Here is a 23002-nt window from a genome sequence, read left to right on the forward strand (position 1 = left end):
CGACTAGTGTTGTTTCTTCGCAGCGAATACGTGCACGGAGGTCTCTGTCTGTTTTTCCTCGGTAGAACCAACAAGGGCACCGTCACCAGCTGGATTTTCCAGTTTGGGTGACTGGGTGTGCCCTCGAGTGTTCTTTCTTGGCAGCGAACACACGAAACCTTCGATGCGCGGCCTAGTTAGGTTTAGTTTTTTTTTGCAATATTTTATATTTGTGTCCACCATGGTTCAAACTATGTACTAGTTTGTGGAAAACCATGTTCCAAACTATGTCTTCGTGTAAACCACGTTCCCAATTATGTATTAGTTTGTGAAAATTGAAATAAAAATACCAAAAAAGTATTTTTAATGTTTGGGGGCGGCGTTTGGGGGACGCGACTGGGGAGCGACGTCCCCAAACGCGGCATGAACGAAACACGTTCTCCAAACGCTCAATCCGGCGCGGTTTGGGGGACGCTTTGGGGGACGCGTCTGGAGATGCTCTCGGTGTTGTGGATCCACCATGAGTTTAAAGGGGGTGTTAGATGTATATATTTATATATTGTAGTTTCTCTATATATTAGGGGGCTTCCTGCATATTTACACCTGTGCTTGTACTATACTACCTCCGTTTCAAGGAATAAGTCGCCCTCGTTTTACGAGCTTTTTGTTTGACCAAGAATTACTTTAAATAGATAAAAATTGTTTGTATGAAAATAACATCATTAAAAAGTGATTTTCAATACGAATCCAACGATACTATATACATATAATATAATCAAGATTTTGTTGCTCAACTTTTATAGTCAAAGTTCGTCTTAGAATACGTGTACGCCTTATTCCTTGAAACGGAGGTAGTATATTGTGGCCTTTGACCGCCTAGTACCCTAAGAGAAACAACACCAGTGCGTCGAGTCTGCCGACACCGGCAAGGTCGATGCGAGGCTTTCGCTCAGAACTCCTCCCATCGAGGAAAACAAGAGCACCAAATACAACACCTCCAAGGAAGGCAATGATGCTGGAGGGCTCCGCGTCGCCATCGCCAACAAGGTTGGAGATGTATTTTTAACCTCGGCATTCTTGCGACCACCGCCAATAGAGCAACACGCAAGGCAACAACCCTTGCCGTCAACAACCATACCACACCATGTTTTTTTTCTTTTTCTTTTGAGAGATCATACCACACCATGCTAGAGCAGCAGAACTGAACGTGCAGCCCCCACAGATCAACTCCACAATGACGTCTTCAACTCCACCTACCAGAGCCACCGCTCCAGCGTCCCGTCAAGGTGACAAGCTGCGAATGCTACTTGGGCCCTCCCCTGACCGCCGGTGTGCAGCCACCATAGTCCCTTGCGTTGATGATGATGTGGCGCCAGATAATATTTGGCAAGTCAACCAACACAATAATGAAAAGAAAATCAGAAAATAGGGATTTTTTTTGAAAGGAAGTAAAATATTAGAAAAATATAAATCTCACAATGAATTTAAAATTCTCATCACAATCGGAAATATTTTAGACTCAACACAATTCTAGAACATGGAAGCTATAAAGTCCTAAACTGTCGCTCTTTTATTTTTTATAAATGTCCATAACATTAAACTTATTTCTAGAATCTTCCTAATTTACCTTCAATTTTCCCAGGTTTATCCTTTTTTTCTTGTTAATCTTCAGTTGAGAATTGTTTATAATGAATACCTACATTCTAAGAAGAATAGTCTCCTTTACTTGTTTTCTAACTGTTAAACCCATTTTCCGTTCACAATAGTTGAGTTTCTGAAAAGAAAACTGTTCCCTCTTTTATTGCATTATATTAGCTGTGCCTTATGTCAGTTTAGTTACAGTTGCCTGGAAAGGAAGAAAGAAAAAGAGAGGGAAGAAAAGAAAAGAAAAATGGCTACTGGCTTCTCATTGGCATTGCGCGCAAAGTCTTCCCGCCCATTTTTCTGTCCCGTCGTCCTTGTTGGCGAAAGCTTGAGCTCCGCACTTGCAGATTGCAGCGAAAAAGCATGCCGGTTAGTGGAGCCGTTGTCGGTCATTCCGTGCTCTCCAAAGAGCGAGCAAGCAAGTATGCTGCAAAGCGGATAAGCTACGTTTCGTCCGTTGTAGTCTGCTGCACTGGTGAATGTCTGAAGATGGTTCGGCTAACTGCTGGAACCTGGAAGCCAATACCAGTGCGAGTGCTTGCAGGGCAGGGAAATGGTCACAGCCAGCATCAGTGACTCAGGTCTTTGTCGCCATATTATCTTTGGTGTTCAGACGGCGTTGGCAGGTAATCTATAACTTTTTTTTAATGGCTGTGTGGTATTGCTCTTCCCCAAATCTAGGCGGCAGGCAACCAGTGCGCTCCACGATCACAAAAAGGCTCATAAGGCTGCACACTTGCACTGATCATTTTCCTTGGTTCCGGAACCTGTGTCTTAATGTCTTGCGAGTTACCTAGAAATTCAGTTAGCTGATCCAGCCGATGCTGTGCTGCGTAGGATAGTGGTAGCAGTAGTTCGAGCTCCCAGACACCCTGTGTTTTCCGCGACGCAACAGCTCACGCACTGTCCTCAGCAAACGTGTAGAGAACAGGGTACAGAAGTATAATCTGCCCTTTGGTGCCCATAGATCATCCCTGATCCTTTGTTTAAGAGCACGTTAAAGGCGTTTCTTATCTTTATAGAAGGTAGAAACTCAAGTACAAGAAAACCATTTTTCGAAAAAAAAAAGTACAAGAAAGCCAAAGAACCAATTGAAAACAGTTAGGTGGTTAAACTCCAGAGGCTTGCTCCAGTACAACCCCCTCCCCAAACTCAACAAAACCGAACCGGTATTATTTAAGCCCATATCCAAGCCCAAATCCAAAACTCAGTATTCCCATGTATAGGCATACAGTCGTCGCAAGACAGTCCGGCGGGCACCGCAAGACAGTCCGGCGCCGCAAGACAGTCCGGCGCGAACACCACAAGACAGTCCGGCGCCGCAAGACAGTCCAATGCAAGCACTGCAAGACAATCCGGTTAGTCTCGTTCCCAACGCGACGGACAGTCCGGCCGAATTGCACCAGACTGTCCGGGACGGACTATCCGGCAGTTCGTCGCGCCGTCACGCCGCCGTCTAGCCTGCACGCCGCCCCAACCATACCGGTACGGACCTAAGAGACATTGCCGAGACTCGTGTCGTCCAGCTTCACCTCACAGTGCCTCGTGGCTGCCTATCACCACCTTGTTGCTCCTCCCGCCCGGCGGCCACGACCGCCACCGCACTGACGAATCGCCACCAATAATCCACGTACATACATAATTATATACATACGTTCGGCATACAATTTAGTTGGATCATACGGGTTTTGTACAGGGCTACGTATACCCATTTAGTATTAAACGAAGGGGTATCAAGCGATCTCAGCCGTCCTTGTATTTAAGTTTGCTTTGAGTTTAGGGGAGGGGGTTGTACCGGAGCAAACGCCTAAACTCCAACACACTCACACAAACTCCTACACTCCTAAAACCCTAAGCCTGCTCTCACGCCGGGTTTTGCCTCCCTCCAAAGATCGCTATGGCCCATAGCCTAAACTCCTCTCTGATCCGATCCGTTAATTGCAACACCGAGCACTGCTCCCTAGTGTTCCCAAACACACTCGCATTTCTCCGTTTCCAAAGCATCCAGGAGACCAAAGAATCACCAAAGTGTCAAATTTCCTTCTGCCCCCAGCCTGTACCTGCTCCCTGGCCCAAAGCCACCAATCCTCCCAAGTGCTGTCAGGTTGCTTGTTGTATGTGAAGCCCTACCGAGGTCAGGCCAACATTGTCAGGGACTAGTATGGGTATGAGTAGTGGGTTTACTAGTGGGTTATTAGCTGTAAGGGTAGTATCGCTATTCCACCTATGTTATCATGTTGTAGTTGGTTAGGTCTATATAAGCCTACCCTTGTATCCCCTTGCAATCAACCAAGAAATATGAATCCTAATTTTATCCAACGGGTAAATTGCAGAAAAGTAAGATAAAATTAGGGTTCATATTTCTTGGTTGATTGCAAGGGGATCCAAGGGTAGGCTTATATAGACCTAACCAACTACAACATGACAACATAGGTGGAATACCGATACTACCCTTACAGCTAATAACCCACTAGTAAACCCACTACTCATACCCATACTAGTCCCTGACATACAAGGGTAGACTTATATAGACCTAACCAACTACAACATGACAACATAGGTGGAATACCGATACTACCCTTACAGCTAATAACCCACTAGTAAACCCACAACTTATACCCATACTAGTCCCTGACAAACATGCCAGACCTGCCTTGCGTATGCGCACTAAATAAAGATGTGCTTGACAGTGTCCTCCTCTTGTGGGCAGGTAAAGCATGCACTAGTTTGATTTTGGAGCCCATGCTTGAACCTTTTATCCGAAGTCCAAACTCCAAAGTCTGTTCTTTGCAGCTAGCAGGCCAGCTGATTTTTTTTTGCATTTTAGAGGCGCAAAGGATCTCCAGATCGAGTTGTAAAGATTGAATCTGTTACTGCCGTGGCATAGTAGTCTGTAGGTGTCTCTCACCGAGTATGTCCCTGATTTACAGATCATCCCTGACTGAAGAAGGCATCCCGGTGGTTTGTTGAACTGTGGGTAGTAGTGCCAGCATTGATCTCTAAAAGGATGTACCATTTGCATAAGGTGCGGGAGCCTGAATGAATGGATTTATCTAGGTACCAGTGGGTAATCAACCCAGGTGAAGCACGGGCCTGCTGAACCAGAAAGCAACTTGCAAACATAGCTTGCCGTTAGAGATTTGTGCAGGTGCAAATTCGGAATCACTAACGCTCCTTGGCTTTTGGGCACTGTGACTTGCTCCCATGCCAACAGACAGTGTCCGTCAGTGACCTTGTTCATGTTCTTCTAGAGGAAGGCTTTCAACAAATTTGTCGATAAACTCAGTACTGGACGGGTTCCACTGAGTACATGCCATGATTTTTTTGGGATAGCTGCCAGGACTGTGTTGATCGTTGCCACTCTGTCACACAAGGAGAGATCACCTCCGCAGAAACCACGATCATTTAGATGCATCGTGGTTTTGTGAAAAGTTGATCCTGGATGTCAAGGGTCGACTATATCCTTCCGTGTAGGATCAGAAGTGTGCCGTCTGCATATTTGCAGCACCGGCAGCGGCGCCCCTTGTTGCATCAGAAAAACACTATCGTATGCTCTTCGTACCATTTGCATTTCCGCAGAAGGCGAGAGCAATTCTGAGTTTGTCACCTGCGGAGCAGTTAATCAGAAGTCGTGCCTGCGACATCTTTGCCACGTTGTTGATCCATTTATTTGGGAACCCTCTCGCCTTCCCAGTGCATGGTGTCGAAGGTCTTCTTGAAATCCAGTTTCAGTTTTTTTTTCAGTTTGTGCGCGCACTATACCATCTCAGCTCATGTTGTGAAGTTCTGGATAATCGACCTGCCTTTGATAAAGACAGATTTCATGGAGTCCACTAATAGTACTATCATCTTTGTTTGCAAACTGTTCGTGACTGGTCTGCTGCAGCGTGACTGGTCTGTAGTCAGAGATTTGTTGCAGTGTATCACATTTGGGGATAAGTGTGATAAATGTTGAGTTAACGCCTGCAAGGTCAAGGTTTGCTTCCTCAATCGCACGGAAAAGGTCTAGCGGATCTGGTTTGAGCTCGTTGACGAAGGCTTTGTTGAACTCCTTCGTGAAGCGGCTACCTGGTACTTTTTTTAAAAACTTCCACCCAGGGGGAGAGAGTCCCCACCTGAATTTCATTCATTTCAAATGTTTAGGTTTAAGAGTTACATGCGGACAGATGGTGTCGCCAACGCAGGACGGCCTCCTTTTGAGATTGATCCTTGAATCGGTACATCCAAAGGGAAAGATCACAGATTACATTAGATAGAGTGGCCTTAGTTGACAGGATCTCATTTCTGAATACTAGAGCATTTCTTGCGTCCCAAATCTTCCAGAATCGTCAGTGCTACTGATGTGCAGATTGAGGGTGGTAGTGTTGAGGCGTGTGGTTGGTTCCATATGTCACTGAATTCACCTAGTACGGTATTGGCACACCCACCGCTGAATATTGGTTTTAGAAGAACTCTCAATGAGTATAAATACAATTTATGGTTACACTTATGCCAGCGGCTTATGTCTATTAACTTATCTTATGAACCTGACATTTTTGTTTGGAACCTAAATGAATCTGGTTTATTTTCTGTTAAATCCATGTACCTTGATCTTATGAATGGTCATACTAGATTTTTGCGGAAATATCTTTGGAAGATTAAGGTTCCTGTGGTGACCCTGCATACCACTGCATGTTGTAGTATGCCAGTCGTTGATATAACATTCACGAAGTACCATTCCGCAAATGTTACATCCCTCAGAGTAGTACAACAGAACATAGCAGGTCCATAACTCATTCACATATTATTACAATTAACATACACAAGTCGTCTTGGAGCTCCTCTTGGGTCCTAAGAGGATAACTCCTGGATTCGAGGCGAACCCAACTTAACTTACAATACCAGAGTCTCATTAAACTAAACATTTATTTTATCGAGCAGCTAAATAGTAAGAGTTTGTGCTGCTCGGCTACTACTACCCATCAGAGATCTCTAGGCTTGTTCTCCTCCGGAAGCCTCCCCGGATCCGTAGACTATGAGATAGTCTACGCCTTCAACTCCTCCTGAGAGGTCTGGTTCCTCGTAGCCGATGATCTCGGCTCCATCATTGCTGTCGTAGTCCTCCTCCAGACGATTCAGACAATCTAAGCATGGGATTTAAGAGTGGTATGAGTACGAGCGTACTCAACAAGTTCATTATAGGTAAGAGGTGTTTAATGCACTAGCTACGATATTAGACCAGAAAGTCTAATACCAATGCAAGTTTTGATAAACATTTCTTCAAGAGATTGCTTTTATTTCAAAGAGCTATGTCCGTCAGCCTTCACCGGTTTACTAGAACTTCATGGAGCTCCTTTCCGGCCGCGTTCGTAGTTCCTCATCCCGGAACAGGGAGTGACAGGTCACAGTTCTTTACACTCTGCAGAGGTGTGTTGCTTTACCCATAAGAGATCTTAACCTTGGTGCCAACCGAGCCGCGAGCTCGTCCACACTTCCTATGGTGTGAGGCCCGGTATAAGGTCTAGCCAATCATGTTCCTCCGCTACCTCGAACACCCACCCGTTGTTGCATGCCCCGACCCTGGGTCCTCGCCGGTCCCATTATTCCCGTAATTTCAGGGTGGACCCCGACCACGACGACAGTCTGGGATTGAACCAAACTCCTTCACCGGTAGCTGCAACCCATCATAGACCACATTACCGTGGGGAATTAGAAGGGGATCCCCACCCACCAATTGTTCCGCAAGCAGCAACCGTCTACGGTAAGCAACAGCTATACCGTGGGGAATTAGAAGGGGCTCCCCACCCACCAATTGCTCCGCAAGATACAACCGTCTACGGTAAGTGCATCCGTTGATGAACGAGAGGTGGAAACACTTTTGACTACTCCGTCCCACTCCGGATCTTATGGTTAACACGGATATTACGGCACAAGAATCACTGGCGACATTTGTTGTTTAATCCTAGATGGATATAAACCCGTGCAATGGAACCTCCACCATATCAACACAATCCATGGTTCCATTGCCCACCACATAGTCATATTCATAGTTATGAAAGTAGTGGTTTTGATTTTTATGCAATAGTGATAACCATAATACTTTGCAAGTAATTTGATAGAAATACTCAAATGACATGAGCAAGTGATGAACTTGCCTGAACACTGCAAAGTTTTGCAGTTGGAAGGTGTGGACTGACCCTTGTCCTCTGCCTCTGAAAAATAGCATCATTGTCCGATAAGGGCAATGGTTAAAGAAGCAGTTATGCATGATTCCAGTTTTAGGGTTTGTTCCCCCCTTCCGATGTTGTCATTCTTTCATGTAAGAGGTTAATACTAAGAATAATTTGAGGATACTTGATTTAAAGTAATGTACAACCTTGAAATGTTGTCAAGGTGTTTTTAAAGTCCAAATACATTAATGGACTTATTTTCATTATAAAAAATTAGGTGTGTGATTTAAATGATCAAAATAGGACTTATTCTTAATTGCCTTCAAAAATTCACTTTGATATTTTATTTAAATAGAGGATTTTATGCTGATCTATTTTAATATTTTTAATTATTTTTTTAGAGCTTTTATCAATTTTCTATTGAATTTCCAAGTTTCTGGTTTTTAATGAAATTTGGAAAAGACTGATTTGCCCCTGGGCCCACCTGTCAGTGGAGCCCAGTGGGTTGGGCTAGACCAGCTCGGGTCCAACCGACCCGAGCGGTCGGTCGCTCACTCCCTCACCTCGCGCTCGTGTCCGAACCCTAACCCTAGAGCTCTGGCGACGCACGCGTCGCCGCCCCTTCGCCGAATTGTTCCGGCCGACTCCGGCCATCGCCGCCGGCGAGATGTGGCGCATCTGAACCGCCACTCGACGGCGATTCAGATCCTCCGCGGCGATTCGTGCTGCGCCGCTTGCTCGCCTCGCCCCCTTCGCCTCTGATCTCCTGGCGTGGAGTGCCTCGGCGTTCTTGTCGCCGCCGACGCTCCAGGTGCTATGGCGCCGCCGTGGTGCCACTGTGGTGTTGCCGTGGTGCTACTGTGGTGTTGCCGTGGGGCGTCCACGCTCGGCGTCGCCAGGCCAGGCGCGGCTTGGCGCTGCCGTGGGTGGCCCGTGCCGCCGTGCCGCCGTGCCGCCATGGCACGCCTTGCGCCGCCGCTCTGTGCACGCCTCCATCAATCCACTACTCTCTCTCCTTCTTGCCTTCTACACTTCTTCCTCCAGCATCTCTGGCCATGGCCCTCCTCCTGATGGAGATGCCGCCATGCCCTTGCTGCCACTGCAGCTACTCTTATTGCTGTGTGCTGCTTGCCATGATTCTAGCTGTGCTACTGCTGCGCCTAACTTGCTGTGTGTGCGTATGCTGCTATGCTGCTCTGATGCTTGTGCTAACCTTGCTGTGGCGTGTGCTTCCTTTGATTCTTGGCTCTGCTCATCCTTGGGTTATACATGTTATTATTTGGCTAGATGCTTATCTGAGCATCACCAGCCACTGTTATTGCTTGCTTACTTGTGCTGTAATAAGCTCTAGCTCCCCTGGTTCATTACTGTGAGTGGTTCTTACTGTTTAGCAAGAGGCAGTGTTATTTATGTGATGATTATTGAGTCCTGGCTTATAGTAGGTTTGGCCTTGCTTAATTGTTGTTCATATACATCAATTCCTTGATGATCTGCTTCTGGTTATAACCATAAAAATGGTTATGTACTAGTCTGTAATACTAGTGTTGCTTATCTGTGGCTGTTTAATTCATAGAATTCATGTGGAATTCCAAAGTGTTTGACTCTAGCCTGCCCCGGCATGCTTTAGCGTGCCCCGATGATCAATTGATCATCACTTGCTTGTTGCCTCGTGCCTTATCGGTGCTTCACCCGGTGTACGTGTGACACTTGTATTTGTGCTGGTGTGTGCTAGTGCTTACCCAAGCATCATCTGATGCTTGCAGTGAGCCATTGGTTCACTGGCAAGATGTTGGTGCTTTAGTTACTTTACTGTTTCATTTATCTGTAATTCCTTACTTTACTAGATGGATAAATGATGTGAACTGTTTATCAGTAATGATCATATGGATGAATTTGATGTAGCTAGAGGGATGCCAACCACTGGTTGGGAACCCTAGCTCATACTGAATCCTTCTGGATAATGATGTGATGCTTTGGTGAATTTCCTATGTGGTTGGGTAGCTGTTGTGACCCTAGCAGGCTCTGTCTGCTTAGAAATGGTTGCTCCTACCTCATGGATGCTTATGTGCACTAATCTTGGTAGTCCTTCATAGACTGCCAGATCATTTGATGTTGAAATCATACGGACATATATCTCGTCCATTAATCTGATGGCTTTGCTAGCTGTGTGTTGCTAGGTGAATCTGGGTAGCTAAATAGGGATTAGTTCCTTGCTGGATTTCCCTGGTTAAGTCCTTTTCTTAATACTGTTGGCTTGATCAGTGTTCCCTTGGATCCATTCCTAATAGTTTTACCCTGGTTTTGCTTGCATCATATGGCTGATAGCCAAATGATGATACAAACAGGGTATTCTACCCTTCTGTGTTCCTGTGATGCATTGTATGCTTATTTATGAGCAAAACTTGGTTTTGCTCAAAGTTGATTTGGTGTATACCTCACTCCAGCTCCTAGATTGTTTGTTGGTGTAGAGGATTGCTTCAGGATTGAGCTTGTGCTTGCCCCGCTCCTCCTTGCAACCTTGTGTGGCTTGATTCAAGATCGTGGTGAATTATCGATTGAACAATGGTGGCTGTTCATGTGTTCTTGTGTTCTTGGTGACTTACCCTGTGAAGCCTGTCGATGGATATGGCCTAGGGTTTACTGTGGAGGCTTTTATGTGGCCTTCTCCTTCCTCTCTGGTCGACAGCAAGGTCTGCAGCTTATGGTGACTCACTGGCCTGTGTGTGCTGTTGAGCATGCACACTGCCTGGTGAGCAGTTTGGCTGTGTGTATGTGCACCTGATACTCTGAACTTGGTTTGGAGATGATCAGCTCGGCAGAGCTGATCCATATCCACAATTTTCCATTTCTTTCTAACCTGCCAAGTGGCTATGCCACTTGGCATAACTTCTATTTGTTGTGTTTATGTGCAGGAATTATCAATTGATCACATTGGACAGGGAGTTCATCAAATCCAAGATCAAGTGAAGATGATCTTGTAGAATTTAGACTAGGTCATTACTTGTATTTTTCTTTTCATTTTCTTGTATTTTTCAATTTCACCAATTCTTGTAATGTGTTGTAATTCATTTTATTTTCTCTTATGAATATTGTAATGACAATGTATATTGTGTGATGATCAATAAAGCTCAAAGTTTTCTCTAATGAGCTTTACTTTATTATAATTGTTCATCTTGTTTATTATTGATTATTTACTTAATGAATTTCCTCAATTGAATTATTTAGGGTAATTATTTAATGTTTGAATTTAACCATGTCACTTCATTTAGAATTCAATCATGCAAACTCTCCCCTCTCTTCTCAAAACCCTAAACTAGTGAAATGAGATGCAAGTTTGTCGCACTCTCGAAACCCTAACCCTGTAAGGTATCGAGAGAGAAACTTGTCCCCCTTCGATGCAGTTTTTGTTTAAAAACGCGAAATTTCCCCAGAATTTACTATGCAATGCACATCCCTTTCTAAAATCTACCCCTCGTTCGTCTCTAAACCTGGGACATTACAGTTCCTCTAGAAATTAAGATTTTTATGTGGTTTCTAAGTAATAGAGTGTTGCTCACTAAGGATAATTTAGCGAAGAGAAAATGGACAGGTTGTCAACAATGTTGTTTTTGCAACACTAATGAAACTGTTGACCATCTGTTTCTTCATTGTCCTTTTGCAAAAATTGTGTGGCGCATGATATTTTTTACATATAATATTCCACCCCCTTCCAATGTAACTAATATGTTTGGTAATTGGCTAAATGGAGTGAATAAGAAGGATAAAGTGTATATTCGAATTGGTGTTTCGGCAATTTGTTGGTCGATTTGGACTAGTCGGAATGATATTATCTTTAATAAACAAAAGGGAACAAAAAATTTGCAGATTATTCTTCGTGCGGCGCATTGGTTACAACAATGGGCATACTTGCTCCCGGCGGACCAGCGGGATATCATGGTTACTGGATGCAACCGACTCCTGGAGGTCACTCAGGACTGCTATTTCCAGGCTACTGGATGGCGACACATTAACATAATTCTATATGGATAGTTCTTTGTCTACCATTCATCTATTTTTGTTCCGTTTCGATACTTTTTTAGATTGCTTGGTCTGCGAGACTATCTTTATGTAATAAGTACTTGACGTTGACGTTTTATTTAATAAATGGCTGTGTGCATCGATGCAGAGGCCGGGGCTATGCTCCCATATCTAAAAAAAAAACCTAGTTGAGGTGAGAGTCTTGCTCGTTGCCAGACCAAGCTTGCTGCAGGGCATGAGAAGAATACGTGGTCTCTGTCTCTGATAACTCCAGGGTAGCGCGGGCAGAAAGGTGAGTCGATGATCGTCTTGTGGTGAAGGTTGGCTCTGGTGTTGAGGCGGTTGACGTGTAGCAGCCATCCGAAAACCTTTACTCTGCTCGGCACGGGAGAGCCCCAAAGACGTTCCGATTGGGCGTTGCAGCTCACGTCCTGTAGGGATGTTAAGCAGCTTTGTTTGTGAATTCTCCTCTGTCGATCATACGACGGGCATCAGCTTCGTCAGAGATGTGAACATCGTGCAAGAGGGGAAACAGGGTGGCAAGCTCCAGAGCAGCTGCCTCAGGTTAGTCTGTTCCGAAGGGCCTGCTGAACCTGATTGCATGATATCACTGACGAGGGCGTGCTGGTTTTGGTGGCGTGAAAAAAACGCAGGGAATGTTTGCGCTAAAGGCTTTGGAAGTAACCATCTATCTAGCCAGAAGAAGGTGGCCTGGCCATTTTGCACCTTGCATTGAGTGATGTCTCGAAGAGTGTCAAGGTGTTTGTGTATTATCTTTCCTAGAAATGAGTAGTTTATGCCGTGGCTAATGGGGAATGGTGAGAGTGAAGTGATCCATGTTTTCCAGGGAGTGTCTGTTTGGTGCAGAGTTTTGAAACAAAACTTCAGAAGCAGGCAAATGTTTTGAACATGCATGTTTTTAACACCTAGGCCATCATTTTTTTTGGGGTCTGCTCATGGAAACGCTGAAGAAGTAACATGATATGTAGATGGATGCTTACTGCGAAAGAAACTGGAAACAGGAAAAATGAAATTTTCTGTCTTACAGGATTAATTGAACACCATGCAGTACAGAAAGCAACCTACCTATGTGTTAGAAACTTTGAAGGAAAAAGAGAAACATGCAGTTTTATGGGAAGGGAAAAACACTACCCTGCATTACTGCACCTACGAACCAACTTTTGTCAATTCGAAGACGGCAACCAATTCATCCTAAAAACTACTCAACGTACAGAATATCAAATCTTGATGGTCTAACATTTGAGAGGCCCAAAATTTCTGATATTTATAGCTGAGGGAGCAGACTTAAAACTTGCAAATACTTTATTTTTATTTTAATATGAACTCCTTGGTGCATGGATACTGGATAGGTGTAGGTTAGCAGCCAGGACAAGCTTGTGAGTGAGAAAAGAAAATGCATCGTGATAGTGCTAACTCGCTACATTTCCGTTTCCTTTCTGAACGTAGCAATACAATTTCAGCCAAGAAAAGATTAAAAAAAAAGGATGTCAGGATAGTGCTAACTCGCTACACTTTCATTTTCCTTTTGAACATAGTAACGTTGCTTCACATGCTAACTCGCCGCTACAAGCGCATTACGAGCCTGTGTATTCGTCTTCCTCTGTTGCTTGTCTGTCCGCTTCCGGCTACGCCACAGTATCCGGATAGGTGTGCCTGGGAACCCAGCGTCAGACCGAAGTTGTTTGTGCATGTACCGACGGTACGGCTCGGGGAAGAGTTTTGCGTCATTGACGAAGAGAACAAATGTTGGTGGACGAACAGCAGCCTGCAGGAGAAGAACAAGGTTCCTTAAGCTCAGAAGAGAGTTGCCAAAAGAAATGCTCAGAAGGTTGAAAATGATGTAAGGCAGTTTCAAGATAAAACTGTTCAGACTGAAAGCAGCGAGGATTGTCCCTTTCCAAAGAGGTGAAACTATCTACACAGATGCCATACTAGCTGACTCATCGAAATGTAAAATTGTACTGAAGTAATTGGTTAGCATGAAACCAACAACCCCCTCTCTGAATTATCTTCAAATACTTCAGCACGACTTGGGAATTAGCATAAAAAATATCTTTGAACAACTGATAAAGGGCGTGGAGTTTGATGATTGTAATAAACAAGTTGAAATTCTTTCCACGACCAATCTAACTTTAATAAGGGAATAGAAAATGCGTAAATGGGGAATACGGTTGTGATTATGGTTTCAGCTTATTCGAAAGGTTATCTTATAAATACTATAAGTAATTTACATGGGTTCAGAACAGGCCATAGGTTACCTGTGTTGTGTAATAAACACGGCCTCTTTTGCCACCTCTTGTTCTTGGTGGTGCTTTGAATGATACAGCTTCTCTAACCACTTGGTTAAGAATAGATGTGCCAAGTCTTCTAGACCTTTCCTTTTCAACCAAAGAAGCAGCAGAAATAATCCTGACAGCAAATATATATGGCATCTTAGAGAATGACAATACACGAAAATATTTTATATGCAGTGCCGATGTCCGGAACACAAGTACAGGACTAACAGAGGTATGGACGTCCTGTTAATATTAAGAGGGAAATTGGAAATTTAGCAAGTTTTGTCCGCCCATTAAGCATAAAAAAACTTGGAGAACATAAGCTGATAAGAGTCAACACAAGTTCGATATGTCCGGTTAGCAAGAAAGATACAACACCATGACAAGCAACATACAGCTTTGCTTAACAGTGAAAGACATATATATACTGAGGGTTTTGAGAACAGATAGAACGAAATTGTAATGCCATCAACTGCAAGTATACCCAGTAACCCACTACCCCAGCAGTTGGCATTACAGATCTACGAGTCTACAAGATTCATGTTGTAGGAAACCTGAAGAATGAAACAAAACATGGAAACAGTGTTCTAGAAGAAGAAAAAAATGGAAATGGCTGGCCACTACGTAAATTAATCGTTGCAGAGGTATAAATGGTAAGTTGGATGGTAAGTTGCCAATTCATGTTTATCACAAAGAATGCAGGTATAAATGGACAGGGGACGAATTCAGAACACAACTATATGTCATGGTTTGAACATTGGTGAAAGAACATGTCCATTACCCCATGTGTGGTTTTGGTAATTGATGACAATCCCTATGGACTAACGGTTGCATTGAGAATCAATCTTAGGTCAAGTCCATAGCCATGTCTTGGACTCAAGGTTGCAAGGTGGAGAAGACGGAGTATAATGACGAAGACGGTGTCGAAGAGATACGAAGACCGTGTAGAAGATGAAGAGAGAAGACGGCGTTGAAGATGGATGAAGACGGTGGCATGGACAATGATGAAGAGGGTGAAGACGGAGCTTGCCGACTCGAAAGGAACGCGCGAAGACAAGGTTTGTGCTCGATAGGTTAGCGGGTCGCATCATCGGAGAGAGCTCAAACCTTGCATGCATTGCATCGTGTTCTTGGTTCTTCTTGGTTCTTATCCATGAGATGAGTTAGAGCTTGTGTTCATCTCCATGACAAGCTCTAGCTCATCGGAAACTGATTCCGGATGCATCACATGTTGCATGTGCGAGGGTGATGATTTTCCCGATATACCATATTGAGAGGTTACACCTCTATGACCATGATAAAATCATCACCCACTCTTTTCCATATTTTCACTTTTTGTAGTAATAGCTCTCGTCGTCCTCTTTCCGGCAAAATTGGTTTCATGTCATTCCAAGTTTCCTAGCTCAAGTTATGGATTTTACATTGCACTGAAAAAGTCCCACAGAACAAGTTACGGTACCTTTGCGGTACCTTGAGCGGTAGTACCGCTTGTGAGCGGTAGTACCGCCTATGGTACCGCTTAAGTACCATTGCACTGAAAAAGTCCCACAGAACAAGTTACGGTACCTTTGCGGTACCTTGAGCGGTAGTACCGCTTGTGAGCGGTAGTACCGCCTATGGTACCGCTTAAGTACCGTAACTAGTGTTACGGCAGTACCGCTTCGGTACCGCTGCGGTACCGCTTGGGATCCAGTAAGTTTTGGAGTCCATTGCGGTACCTCAAGCGGTACCGCGAGCGGTAGTACCGCTTTGTGTCCACGTGGACAAGTTCTGTGGGGATTTCGAATCCAGAGCGGTAGTACCGCTTACCAAAGCGGTAGTACCGCTCGGGCGCGAATCTGACCGTTTTCTCAGCCCCAACAGCTATATTTTGGAGCCCCTATTTATACCTCTCTTCCACCTCCGGCCCAAAAACTTCTTCCTCTCCATTCTCTCTCCTCCATTGTTGACCTTGAGTTGTTTCTTCCTCCTCTTGATCCCCCCACTATTTCTTGCATATTTTTGGGGGAAAGGAGAGAGGAGATCTAGATCTAGAGCTTCACCAATTGAATCCCTCACCAAGTGAGGGGATCTTGCTAGATCTAGATCTTGGAGTTGCTTGGTGTTTCTCCTCATATTTGTTCTTCCTCTCTTATTCCCCCAATAGCTTTTGTAGCTTTGTTGGAATTTGGGAGAGAAGAACTTGGGCATCTTAGTGGTGTTCTTAGCCATTGCATTAGGTGCATCGGTTTGAGTTCTCTCCGGGGTTTCGATCTCGTAGAGTGTGTGTTCGTTCTTAGTGGTGTTCTTGCCTTAGTGGCCATCTTGCCTAAGTGGCCATCTTGCCTTTAGTGGCCGTGTTGCCTCTTGTGGCGCCGTGTCTCCTTTGTGGCCTTGTAGCCTTAGTGATCTTATCGGCTTAGTGGCGTGGTGGTCTTTGTGGCGGTGTGGCCTTTGTGGAGTGTGTTAGCCTCTTGTGGCGCATTAGCATCTTGGTGGCTTGGTGGTGTGTTGTAGCCTCTTGTGGCCGTGTACTTGAGAGCCTCCTCGTTGTGGAGTTGCCTCAAGTGTGATACTTGGGTGTTTGCCCAAGTTTGTACGGGTTCGGTGACCACCCTCAAGTGTCCCTTAGTGGATCGAGGCTTTCCTTTGGTGGAAAGGCTCGAGGAGAATACGGTGGCCCTAGTTGGCTTCTTGGAGTGCCTCGTGCCTCCACACCGCTCCAACGGAGACGTAGCACCCTTGGGTGTGAACTTCGGGATACATCGTCGTCTCCTCGTGCACCGGTTACTTCTCAACCCGAGCTCCTTTACCTATGCGCTTTACATTGTGATATCTATCATGCTTGATGCTATACCTATCTTGTTATCACCTTGTTGCTCTCAAGTAGAAGTTTTTATACACCGCCTATTCACCCCCCCCCCCCCCCCCCTCTAGGCGACGTCCTAGTACATTCAATTGGTAAACTGCAGAGTCATGGCAACAATCTCTGAGCTGGCAAATACAGTCCAGTGTGTAAAATGACATGAGACCTTTTTTTCTTCGATAATGAATGGCATGAAACCTAGGACCCATAAGTGAATCAAGCATTGTATGCTGCTCCCTCCGTTCCATAATTCTTGTCGTGGTTTTAGTTACATTTTTGCAATGGCACTTTAAATATGATAGCAAAACAAAAATGAGGGATGTGTGGAACCAGCATAAATATGATAAAACGCAGTAAAAAAATTGGAAGAGATAATATCAATCACAAGCAGCTAATATCTGAACGACGTATCTAAAGACCGAGATTCTAAAACAAAGATAAGGGATTTACTTTTCAACGCTGTTCCCATTTATTGCAGAACAATAAACAATAGGTGCCCAGTCAAGTACACGAAGCTTCTCTCTTACATCCAACTCATAATGTGTAGTACTCTCATTGTTCTTGTTTGGAATCGTGTCCCATTTGTTCACAACAATGACACATGCCTTTCCCTCTTTTTCAATCCTTTCTGCAATTTTATAATCCTTGGCACCGAAAAAAAACTCACTGTATTAGAACGAACTTTATATCGATATGAATTGTTTGTGTGCACATGTGAATGGATTGGTGAGATCAATACCTGCTCTGTGACGCACGCCATCGCTTCAACAACAAGGGCAACCACATCAGATCGACGAATTGCACTAAATGCACGTTTTACTGACAGCGTTTCAGTCGTGCTGCCAGCAGAAGCAACTGCTGCTCTGCGCCGGATGCCAGCCGTATCAATGAGTTTGTATTTCTGCAGCATTTTCAATATCAGCATATCAGCATTGCATTGCGACGATGTCTCATTTCTCTTTCTTACATATCCTATCTAAAGTTCATAGTTATAAACATAAAGAAGCGCATTTAAGTGGATACAGTTGGACTGTGTACTGAACTAGTGAAGCGGCTCTGTATTTAAATGTTCAAGAGTCTTATGAACAAACCTGCCCATCCTCTGTGGTCAACTCAGTATCAATGGCATCACGGGTGGTCCCACTAACTGGGCTCACAATTGTTCTATCTTCTCCAACCAAAGCATTTAATATACTACTTTTCCCAACATTTGGTCTTCCAACAATGGAAATAGCCGGAATGCGGTTTTCTTCTTCTTCCTCCTCAAAATCATCCAGTCCTTCTAGTCCCTGTAATGAGCAATCTTTATATCAAAAATAACGTCATGAATGTTCCCAATACCTCAAAAATATTGTCCATGCATGCATGTAAGATAAAATCTTATCTGAACAAATATTACAATACCTCAAATTTTTTCAGTTCTGAACAGACCATATCAAGGAGCTCTCCAGTTCCAGTGCCGGTAATAGCGGATATTGGTACAGGTGTAAATCTTGCAGGAATAATGGAAAGATGGGTCAAGCAGCAAATACAGCCAACATAAGTCATCATGGTTTATGGCAAGAAGACAAACAGAGTTGAGAGATAATTGATTCTAACAGCATAACTAATTGAGGTACAGGAGTTTTGTTATCATGCATGTCGAACAATTAAATTCTGCTACTTCAAGGTGTTATGGCCTAAACAGTTGAAGCAAGACTAATGTGGTGTTTGTTCTTTTTTAGTTTAGCAGCACAAACACAATTTTTTTTGTTATAATGTGAAGTTTTCAGTAGCTGCTATTGTCCAAAATGTAACATTAAAAAAATCATTCCAACATTGTGTAACCGTTTTGATGTGAATGAACTGAATGATGTGTAATCACAGTGTGATCATAGTGTAAGCTGTACTTTTATAGGCTCACCCTAATGACCAAAATTCTAATGCTTGCATTTGCCCTTTCCGCGGCGATTCACACTTGTTTACAGCAAGTATGATGCACTTGTGTGAGAAGTTGCGACGTAACCAATCAGCAATTTCTATATCAGCTGCCACAAGACCAGCCTGCAGGAAATTGAGACCATCATGTTAAGGACAAGCTTTGGAACAATTTACAGATAACGTCAGACGGCAAAAAAAAAAAACAGTTAGGGAAACAAAGACACCACAGAAACACAACATAAGTCATCAGGAGGTAATTTATTGAGCTGTCCATATTACAGTAAATAATGCTACTAAGATAAAAAGGATCTAATGTCACAAACGTAACACATAAAATAGTTGCTCAAAATATAAGATGATGATTGCCTAAACCTGCCTGACCATCCACAAGGAATAGAAGGACAGCTGCTTCTTCAACAGCAGCAACAGCTTGCTTTTCAATCATTGATGGCATCCTAGCAATAGCAGCTTCTCTAGAGGCCAGAGGAATCCCATCCATACCGACAGTAGTTGTGATGGCAAGTTCTTCCATTACACCTGCTTGCGACTTCGATAGAGTAATCACACCCCCAGTATCGATAACCATAAACTCTTGATCACCCCAAAAAGATCGCCCGTACAAACGATCTCTGGTTACACCAGGTTCATCAACAACGATAGCCCTGTTGCCCTATTAGATATTTAAAATGATACCATATCAGCTTTTGGACTCAAATCACACATACAGCGGTCACATTTCAGAAACTAACTGAAATTATGGTCATATGAGTAAGTGGCATACCCCGACAAGACGATTGAACAGTGCAGATTTACCAACATTAGGCCTACCAATAACAGCCACCTTTGGAAGATTATTGTCTGGGATCTGAATCATGGATTGAGTGGTAAATCAGTTAACTTTATTTTCCACATAGCAACTAGACGACTGAATGTCAGAACATCAAGATATACTGACATGTTTAGCTGTTGATGTCTTATCCCTCATGGTTCTTCTTTTCTCACGAACATCACCATCTGAAAAAGGTCAAGGCGTAGTCTATGAACAAGTGAAGTGAATGAAGTAAGGTTTTATAGGAAGAAACCAGCATATCATTCTATTCTACTTAGAAAACACAACTTTTACAGTCAACAACTGTTGCAATACTACAAACCAAGGCTAAACTTTCTACAATTGTATTGCTAACAAAACAACATCTAGGTGACTAAGGTTCATAGGAAATCACACCCATCTGTGGTGCTCCACCTGAAAACCCCGGGCTCCTCTGCTGAATCTTTTGCCAATTTAAGTACCGTGCAACTGTTGCATAATCAGTTTACATGGGCATCTGTCCGCCAGCGCCGCAGCTTCCAGATTTTGCCCAGGCTCCAAGAGCAAGCTAGCTCCGCCACTGATTATCGGCAGAAGCACGGTCCCCTCCAACCCCTCACTTGCTGTCTCTGTAGCTCTACATTCGGGCAGTCTAGAGATTTTTTTTTAGAAGGGTCTACAGAAAGTTTGAGTCAATAGGGTGGTGTTAAGGTTCCCCGAACTAATTTTTTTGAATGTCAACCTATTGTCTCAAAATTTCTCATCTGGTTGCTTTGCAACATTAGCACATTGTTCAGAGTCAATATTCGTATCACACTGTGCTCTAGAATTGCCGCAGGCTTCAAGTTACTCATGTAATAAATGCTACTATAAATGACTCAACGGTGAAGCAATACACGATCGCACGGCTACCACGGGCAGATTCAAATTCCCACACGAAGACAGGTGGAAACCAAAAGGGCAATACCTACCTACGCGGAGCTCGCGGTCGAGGCGTGCGGCGAGGTCGGCGGCGGCGCGCCGCGCCTCCTCCTCCATCTCCTCCACGTCCATCTCCTCCGCATCCTCTTCGTCGCTGTAATACTCCTCTTCATCCTCATTTTCCTCCTCTCCATCTTCGTAAGCGGGTTGCTGCGTGGCGGCGGCGCGGAGCCCGCGGGCGGGCGCGGGCGGAGCGAGGGAGATGAGCAGCGGGCGAGGGGCGGGAGCCCTGGAGGCAAGCGTGAGGATGCGGGGGTTTCTGGAGGCAGGGTGGAGGAGAGGCGGGCGCGAGGAGGAGGAGGTGGAAGCCATGGCCATGGCGCGCGGCGGAATATGCGACTTCCGGGGAGCGGGAGGGGATAAGGAGGGGTTGAAGCCGTTATGGCTGCGGGTGGCTGACGCATGGGACCCACCGGTCAGGCGGGAATGGTGGTAACTCGATGATGGGGCCACTGGTCGGCAGATTGGATCAAGCCCGTTGGTTCTCATTCTCAACTCTTTTTCAAAAAACTGGTGATATATACCTCCATTTAAGAATATAACTTATTTTAGAAAGCTAGTTTAATTTTTTTGTAAAGTATTATATTTTAAGGATTTCTATTTTCGTGCCCTCGGGTCCTTAGTTGTACTCAATTTTCCTCAGCTCCTTAGTTTTTCCTCAGTTTTTCCCAAGCCCTTGTCTGAAACCCGCAGAAGGAGTTTGAACGGGAGGATTCCCGTTTAGTTGACCGTTCCATGCTGACGTGTGGGGCGTATCGTGTGGAGCCGCGTTGCGTGGGGCTGGTAGAAAGGGACCGCGTGAGACAGGACGAAACCGCGTTTGGTTGTACGAGAGCAGGAGCTGGGTTCTGTCTCTCTCGACCCAAATTAGAGCATATTTTTCTCTCTTTCTCTCTGTCTTTTTTCACCAAATTAATATCAAATCTAGATAAACTTCCATTTCCGTCTTTCTTCAATTATTTGTGTCTTTTGACCCTTGTTTTTTGCCGAATATGGCAGCAAATCTAGTACCCCCTCTGGTTCATATTAATGACCTCACCTATCTTGGTTTATATGTACTCCGTATCTAGTTAAATCTAGAAGCAAATTTCGATGCTAATGTACGATAAATTCACACCGTCATAATAAATCGAGGAAACAAAGTAGGCCAACAAAGTATAGTAGAATAGGGATAGATAATAAGCTGCATACAACAGCCAACATAATAATAAGTTCTTAACAAAGACATGCAAATAACGAGGTTCTTCACAACACCACCATAGTAACAATATAATAACAAAATAAACAACTGCTTTGCAGCAGCAGCACACGTTCTGGACTCCGCCTACTCCATTCCCATCTAGCTCTTCCTTCAATTCTTGCTCCCCTGTCCATTGATCTTGGACACCATGGGCCTGATCGGAGATATGCGCCCGGCGGCGATCTCCACCCACTAGAAGTTGCGGAGGTGAATGCCGAGCGCCTTGTGCTTGGTGCGGAAGGCATAGACGTTCACTGTCGGGAAAGGTCCTTCCGATGTCCTCGGCATGCGTGAGGAGGCAGTTGAAGTCGGTGTCGCCGAGTCTCCTAGTGCAGAAAGGGCACTTGTAGACACATTTGGCGAAGTAGGAGGTGTACTGGCCGACCTGCAGCCTCCGCAGCACCTATCGTGCCTTGGTGTGCTCATCCTCCTCGTCGTTGTCGACGTCGCTGCCAGACACCTGATCCATATCAAACGGAAACTCTGAGTGAATGAGTTGCAACGATGACGTAACGTGCATGATAATAAAGTTAGGAAAAATAGAGGCAGCCTCAGTTAGAGTGAACACGATTATATATCTACAGAGACGGGGTTAGCGAACCAAAGCTCATGCACAACAGATTTGTACACAGCAATGGTTCGCTGAACCCGCCCTGTACAAATTTGTGCCAAACGATTCATCATAGGCAAAGAAATTAATTTCAGATCTGAATTTGAACGAATTTCAGATTATTTGCAAAATTAAACGATTGATATCTTTTGATTCGTGCATAAATTAACCGATTGAGATCCCATGATTACTTGCATAAATTAACCAAACGGCCGAACCCAAATCTTAAACGACATCAAGAAGTGATCAAATCAAAATGGAATAAAATCGGCGCAAATATTAACCCAATACTCATCCTACCTACAGATCGGTACTAATAATTACTAGGGAACCAACAAAAATAGGGTTGAAAAAAGGAAAGGGGAACAACAAGGGCGCAAACCGTAGTTACCTCGTTCCAAGGTTCGTCCATGCAGGTGTCGTAGGGGTTCGACGGCCAGATGTACGACACCTTCTCATAGGGGTCTCATTCCGGCGGGATCTGACCGCCACCGGCGACAGCCTCCGATGCA

General features: G+C 44.4%; 1 protein-coding gene across 1 annotated transcript; it reads right to left on the reverse strand.

Moving 5' to 3' along the window:
• Positions 1–13214: 13214 nt before the first annotated feature.
• Positions 13215–20998, reverse strand: LOC127295381 (uncharacterized). Its single transcript, XM_051325324.2, has 11 exons — positions 20631–20998; positions 19807–19865; positions 19633–19716; positions 19228–19521; positions 18835–18974; positions 18336–18423; positions 18023–18220; positions 17671–17832; positions 17382–17575; positions 14069–14219; positions 13215–13575 (listed from the first exon to the last, which is right to left on the reverse strand). Exons 1-11 carry the CDS (start codon positions 20956–20958, stop codon positions 13363–13365), a joined length of 1911 nt encoding a protein of 636 aa, XP_051181284.1. The 5' UTR covers positions 20959–20998; the 3' UTR covers positions 13215–13362.
• Between the last annotated feature and the right edge of the window lie 2004 nt (positions 20999–23002).

This window comes from Lolium perenne, chromosome 4, assembly GCF_019359855.2.
Source record: "Lolium perenne isolate Kyuss_39 chromosome 4, Kyuss_2.0, whole genome shotgun sequence".
NCBI classification, from domain to species: domain Eukaryota; kingdom Viridiplantae; phylum Streptophyta; class Magnoliopsida; order Poales; family Poaceae; genus Lolium; species Lolium perenne.